At 38.6% G+C, this 7,410-nt stretch overlaps 1 protein-coding gene across 1 annotated transcript; it reads left to right on the plus strand.

Moving 5' to 3' along the window:
* The first annotated feature begins 55 nt into the window (after window positions 1–55).
* On the plus strand, window positions 56–7,410 carry LOC106867342 (uncharacterized). Its single transcript, XM_014912190.3, has 2 exons — window positions 56–210; window positions 6,275–7,410. The coding sequence occupies exons 1-2, from the start codon at window positions 199–201 to the stop codon at window positions 7,400–7,402; spliced, it is 1,140 nt and encodes a 379-aa protein (XP_014767676.1). The 5' UTR covers window positions 56–198; the 3' UTR covers window positions 7,403–7,410.

The following is a 7,410-nucleotide window of genomic DNA, read 5'->3' on the forward strand; positions in this document are numbered from 1 at the left end:
TACTTCATGTTAAATGAATGAAAGAGAAATTTTTACAAGTGGACTAAATATTCGCAGTAGATTATTTTCGTTTTACACCTAGTAATATTTCTCAGAAAATGTTTATTTCTCGACGAAATAACAAATTTATTCAATTTTATTATTATTTTAAGAGTTAAATATCTTTCTCTCTCTAAAAAGAAAAAAAAATCCACAGCTATGTACTCAATGGTAAATATTGATTTCTCTTTGTTTTTTTAAACTTTTTAAAAACTTTTTTAGCTTTAATTTCTATTCCAAACTTCTTTTTCGACTTTATTTACAATATTTTCCTTTCCGGTTTTTCTTTCTTTTATTAATTAAATAAACTTTCTAATCAGATGCTAAGCCGCCTTATCTTCTGCCTTTACAAAAATAAACTATATTATAAATCATGTCGCAACTTCCTTCGTCTTTAAGCTTCAGTTAAATTGATTTCTATGGTTAATACTTCTCCACCAGTTTATTACGGAAAATGATGTAAACATTGTCTTACACGCAAACATGTGTACATAATGATAATAATAATAGTGTTTGTGTGTTTGAGACTCCAGGTGTGTCCCTCACCAACTTTGTTTTTTATAACCTTCTTAAAGTTACCAGGAAACGAATCCTTGTGGGGGGCAACCAGATTCATTTATGTCTTAATTTCTGTCTTGTTTTTAATTTTAATTTTTTCGTTTGGAAAGCAAATGAATATTCTACAGGGCTTAAAGTACATAGTTCTGCGTCCCTAAAACCAACGACTGTCCCCTTTTTTTAATATTAATCAAGGTTTTTATTTGCCCCAAATACTGATTAACCTTCTTTTGTCGAAGAGTTATTGAGGACATCAGTTTAATAATGATCGCTATATTTGTGACATATTTGGTGAGGATCGTGTTATCATAACTTAGTATAATGTCTGTGACATGTAAAGGGTAACGGTTAGGATAATGACAACTCGATGTCACCGTATTTTTTATTTCATAGTTGGAGTTCTTACCTCTTTACCTAACTCGTTAATCTCTTACCTCTTTACCGAACTCGCTAATCTCCTGAAGAATATATGATGATACTTTTAACTTATTTATCCACTTCATCTTTATATGTCATCAATGTTCCCGAAAAAGTGAGATCGTGACACACTCTTTTCTTTGTTCTTTAAACCTGACACTTCAAGACAAGTGTTTTTCTCGAAACTGCGTAAATGTTTTACAACTTGGAAATCATACAATTCGTTATGCCTCAGTTCGGTTTGAACTGATTTGGGCAGTGATTGTTTCTTTCTTTTTTTCGTTTCAGGGGTATTATGAATGTGAAGAATTTTTTTATGTTGTTGCTGAAAAGTCGAAATATTTTGTGGGTGAATGAGATAATAATTTTGCAGAAAAGTAATCGTATTTCTTATATTTGCTTTTAATCGTTCTCTCTACTGTTAAACATTTGGTACACTTGGGTAGTTATAGCCATGTTTTTCTCACATTAATTAGAAATTTGATCAAAATATTTGGTGGATCGAACATCATTAACGACACCAAATCAATGAATGCTTTCCAGAATCTTCTCAGCACCCTTCGGTCCCCTATTTTATTCTTGTTCCTTAGTAATCTCGTTTTGTAGGAAAACATTTTCACTTTATGGCCTTGAAACTCTGCTATTGACAAGGTGAGCAGTTTTAGTTTCACGAAAATGTAATGTATAATCAAAGAAGAGTTGTGACCATTCTGCCATTTAGCCAAACGATCTCTCTAGTGTTTCTTTTTAGTTTTTTAACATGCCCTTCTTTTGTAAAACAGTAGGGTGTGATCTGTTGGTAGTTTGACTGCTATTTCAGTCTATTCTAATAACTCTGTTAATGTTCCCATGTCAGTTCAGTGCACATTGTAAAGTGGTTGGTATTAGGAAATGCGTCCAGCTTTAGAATCTATACCAAAACTGACATTGGAGCTCAACACAGCCTCACAGCTCGCCAGATCCTATTAAAACGTCTAACTCATGTCAGCTTCTTCTACTTCTTAATCCTTTTCCCCCCTTGTGGAGCATAGGGCCTCAACAGTTGTTTTCCACTTTTTGTGGTCATTGTCGTGTTTCTTGGCTGCTTCCCAGTGGTCATGAGCTCGTCCAAAATGCTCCACTTCCATGCCTGCTTCGGGTGTCCTCGCTTCCTTTTCCCCTGCGGGTTCCAGTCAAGTGCTTGTCGTGTCACATTTGAGGGTTCTTTCCGCAGTGTGTGTCTGATCCATCTCCATTTCCTTCGTCTAATCTGAACATGTATGGGCTCCTGGTTGGCCCTTTCCCACAGGTCGGTGTTTGTCACTGTCGAACCACTTCCGATGGAGGATTTGCCAGAGACATTTGTTGATGAAGGTCTGGATCTTCTTGTAGTTGCTGCAGGTGGCTCTCCATGTTTCAGAGCCATACAAAAGCACAGATTTTACGTTTGAACTAAATAAGCGGAGTTTAGTTCGAGTTGAGATGGTAGTAGTCTTCCATACCGGCCGAAGAATAGCGAAGGCTTGCCAAGCCTTCTTGCTTCTTCCAGTGATGTCCTCGTCTGATCCACCTGATTTTCTGATCTTGCTGCCAAGGTAGACAAACTCACTAACATCCTCCACAGGTTCCCCCTTGATTGTGATTGACTCTTCCTGCTTGTTGTTGATACACAGTACTTTTGTCTTTTCCTGGCTGATCCTCAAGCCCACTCGCCGTGAAGTTTCTCTCAGGGGGTCTACCTTATCTTGCATGTCTTGCAAGTGATGTGACAGTAGCGCGAGATCATCCGCATAGTCCAAGTCCTCCATCTTGTTCATCAGTGTCCACTGAATACCTTTTCCGGAGGTAGTGTAGGCCGTCCTGGTGACCCAGTCCAGCACGACGAGGAACAGGAGCAGTGACAACAAACAGCCCTGCCTGACTCGCTGCTTTATGGGTTAATAATGAATATCCACATTGTTTGGTTCTCAATGTCATGCATGTCCACAGGCACAAGCGTGGGTGTATGGTAAGAAGCTTGCTTCCCAACCACATGGTTCAGGGTTCAGTCCCACTGCATGGTACCTTGAGTGTCTTCTATAATAGCCTCAGGCTGACCAAAGTCTTGTGAGTGGATTTTGTAGACAAACTGAAAGAAGCCCATCATATATATACAATCTTCTCTGGCACACCATAGTGTCATAAGATGCCCCAGATTGTCTGCCTGTCCACGCTGTCGAATGCTTTTTCAAAGTTGACGAAGCACACATAGAGTGACGTTTGCCATTCCATTGCCTGCTCCACGAGGACTCTGAGCGTCGCACTCTGGTCCGTGCATGGTCTCTCCTTTCCGATGATACATACTGACACATAAATATATAAGATGGGCTTCTCTCAGTTTCTCTCTATGAAATCAACTCATAAAGCATTGGTCAGCTGAGGGCTTTAGTAACAGGCACATGACCAAAGTGCTGTGCAGTGGGAGTGAATCTACAACCACAGGAGTGGAAAGCAACCACACGGCCATGGTCAGCAATTTCTCTCTTTTTATACGTCAGTTAACAATGATGGAAAATTTCTAAATGCTAATCAGTCAATTTGCTTTAAGATTGAATAATTAATGATGAAAGCCTAACAGATTAACCTCAATCAATAACACATGCAGATAACCCAGTTTGAAGAATCAGCCATTATATACAGCATCATCATTATTGTCATGATGTAAATTCTACGGTCCATTGGTCTATGCTGGAGTAGGTTGGACAGTTCAACAGAATCAAATGAGCCAGAGGACCATGACTGCTTTGGCATGGTTTCTATAGCTGTATGTCCTTCCTAATGCTAGTTACTTTACAGGGTAGACCCAGTGCTTTTTTTCGTGGCACTAGCACTAGTAATTTGCAAGACAAAACCTCTTAACTGACTGAGGTGGAGCAGTACCGAGGGAAGGGGCTTTATACCTGGTGATGAGAGTTTAAAGTATGGCAATGAGGAATGGGTGTCTTGCTGCAGAGGAGCTACATGACCCCCACCCACTTGGAAAGGAAGATGGATGGTAGAGATGAAGTGGCAGGGCATTCCCTCAAGGTAGCAGAAAGTGGATAAAGAGAGAGAATCGAGGATGGGTGTGTGGGTGACTTTGCAAGAGAGTGACAGATGGTTAGAGGTGAAGAAAAAGATGAACGTAGTGAATGGTGAACATGGGTTCGAGTGTGGTCGATGGAGAAAAGGGAAGAATAAATGTAAAAAAGATTAATTTCTTATTTAACTCTTGATCCAGGGTGGTGAAAAATGAGATTGTGTGGTATTCAACTATTCCTTGTAGCATGAAGTTTGCTTCCCAACCACATGGTTCTGGGTTCAGTCCCACTGTGTGGTACTTTGGGCAAGTGACTTCTGTTATAGCCTGGGGCTGACCAAAGCCTTGTAAGTGCATTTAGTAGATAGAAACTGAAAGAAGCTTGTTGTAAATATATATATATATATGTGTGTGTGTGTGTCTGTGTCCTCCATCACTGATCGACAGCTGGTGTTGGTGTATTTACATCCCTACAACTTAGCAATTCTTCAAAAGAAACTGATAGAATAAGTACTGAGATTTAAAAATAAAAAAAAAGTACATTGGTCAATTTGTTGGACTAAAATTCTTCAGGGCGGTGCCCCAGCATAGCCGCGGGGTAAATAGAAAGTGAAACTCAGCGTTTATGCAAGAATTAGCTGTGTGCAAGAGTTATTTCCCTTGGTTTAGAATTCTGAGACTTGTTAACGAAGCCAGTGATTTCGCCGTTCTGGCAGCTTGGCACCGTCTTGTAGCTTTGAGATTCCAATGAGATGATTGCTTATTTTTAGAATGACATTGCAAGGTAGGAGTGAGAGGCCAAATCTGGTTGGTTTAAACATAAAACAGTTACAATATTTGGGTTGGATACGACCAATTCAAATGCTTGGTTCTAACTTGTTTTGGTGCATTCCTGTGGAGTTGTTTCTCTTCAACTTTCTTTTGTGTGCAGCCAGAGTTGACTAAACATATTGGGTGAAAATGCATAAAATAAATGATTTACAAAATAAACTCCAATCTGTGATGGAAAAAGAGACAAACTCTCTTTAGGAACTCAGACAATATTGCTATCGCTTCCCAGATGATTGCAGTTTCACCTGCATTGCAAGGCACTTACTACTTTCCATTTCTGAAATTGTCAATTTTTTTCCTTTTACTTGAGAAGAGAAATGTCAGGTTCTGCGAGTCAGAAATGGTAACATAGCTGCTTGACAAGTGATAGATTCGTAGGTCTGTTACTGTTGCCTCTCTCAAATTGGTGTTTGTAAAGTCTTAAATCATCATCATCATCATCATCATCATCATCATCATCATCATCATCAGTAACAGCATTGTTTTTATCTCTTTCTATTCTTACTGATATGAGTTGGAGGGAAACTGTTTGAAGCAGTGTTTCATGAGCAAATATCTTTCCTGACGCTAACCCTCTCACTTAGTTGCTTCTTACGACATGCAGGGACACAATGTATCTATTCCATATCATCATCATCGTCATCATCCTAAATTAGCATTTGCTTTCCATGCTGGCATGGGTTGGACTGTTTGATTGAGGACTGGCAAGCCAGGAGGCTGCACCAGGCTCTAATCTCACCTGGCAGAGTTTCTACAGCTGGATGCCCTTCCCAATGCCAACCACTCTGTAGTGTAGTGGGTGCTTTTTATGTGCCACCAGCACAAGAGCTAATCAGGGGACACTGGCATCGGCCATGTCCGGATGGTGCTTTTTACGTGCCACCATCACGGGGAGCCAGTCAGGTGGTACTGGCATCGACCCACGTTTGAATGGTGCTTATTACATGCCACCAGCATGGGAACCAGTCAGGCGGCACTGACATTGGCCACAACTACAATTTCCATTTTGATTTTGATTTCAATTTTACTTGATTCAATAGGTCTTCTCAAGTATTGCCCAATGATTCAAGGATACTTTTAAATGGGCTGGTTTTGCGACACTGGTATTTGTATATATGTATATATGTTCATTTGTGATTTGTGTGCCCTTGTCTTGACATGGTGTGATGGTTTTAAATGAGTGATGAAACTATATCCAACCCTGGGGAAAATATTACTTTGCTTGAAAAGAGGTGAGGGTTAGCAAGAGGACAGGTATGTTAAAACCATTATGATGATGTTGATGATGATAATGTTGATAGTGATAATACTGATAGTGATGATGATGATGATGATGATGATGATATTGATGATGATGATATATTACTGATTACAATTTTTGCTCTTTTTCAGAGATTTTTATTCAAGTTTAATCTGAGGAGTTTTTCCAGTTTCCGTTTTTCACACATCGGGAACCAGGATTTTTTTTTGAATCAAATCTGTTTTATTACCAATTCATCAGAAGAATATATTTGGCGGCAAAAATACTTGACTGAAAAGCTTGCTTGTGGAGAAACACAGTCTTTAGATTTTCTCAAACGTAATTATAGGATTGTGAAAATGACACGATCCAAGTTCAAAAGCCTTGTGGATTTATTTGCTGATCATTCAATCAGTGGCCATGATGTTCTCACATATCCTGACATCTTTAAACGTAAATATGAAACTGTTAAATCAAGGATTGAAAGCTTGAAGTTTAACACCGATCAAAAGCACATCCGTCTTTGGATGATTAACGTCACAAATAAAGACTTTAACCACCGGTATGATACCTATTTGAAGGATACACACGCACGACAGGAGCACCAGGACAAATGCAGCCTTCTTGTCAACTATTTGGATTGTTCAGAAGCTGAAATCAAAAGGATTTTAGAGAACTCAGATTGGTTGGAAAAATCTAAATTGTCAACAATACAGAAGAAATTGGAACACTCATTAGGCATTGAAGAAGAACTAAAGTCAATTATTCCACAGAAGATTTGGTTATTAGCATATTCAGCTGAAGATATTGAAGAGAAACTAACAGCATTAAAGAAACATAAAATTCCTTCTTTTCTCTGGAGACATTGTTTATCTCGAATAATGAAGGCTGAAAATGAGGAATTTGATTTAATGGTTAAATCCTTGGCTGAGAGGGCATCAATCTATGGAGATTGCCAGAGTACCAAAGAATATCTCTGTAAACGCCTTGGTTGTAGTGGTAGCACTGTTGACACTATGGTAAAGAAATACCCACATCTGTTGTCTGTGAAAATACGAAAAATACAATACATTTTAGACTTCTTGCAAGATGAGTGTGGCTTTTCTGCTGAGGAGATCATTAATTATTCACGTGTGTTTAAATTCAGTAAAGAAACAATAAAACTCAGATATTTCGAATTAAGAGAATTTGGTAACGATATCCCTTCGCTTCTCTACATAACAAAAGATGGTAAAAAGTATACAGAACTCATTGAAAAACTCAATAAAACTATAATATAACATTGTAA

Source organism: Octopus bimaculoides, chromosome 3 (genome assembly GCF_046866305.1).
Source record: "Octopus bimaculoides isolate indiv1 chromosome 3, ASM4686630v1, whole genome shotgun sequence".
NCBI classification, from domain to species: Eukaryota; Metazoa; Mollusca; class Cephalopoda; order Octopoda; family Octopodidae; genus Octopus; species Octopus bimaculoides.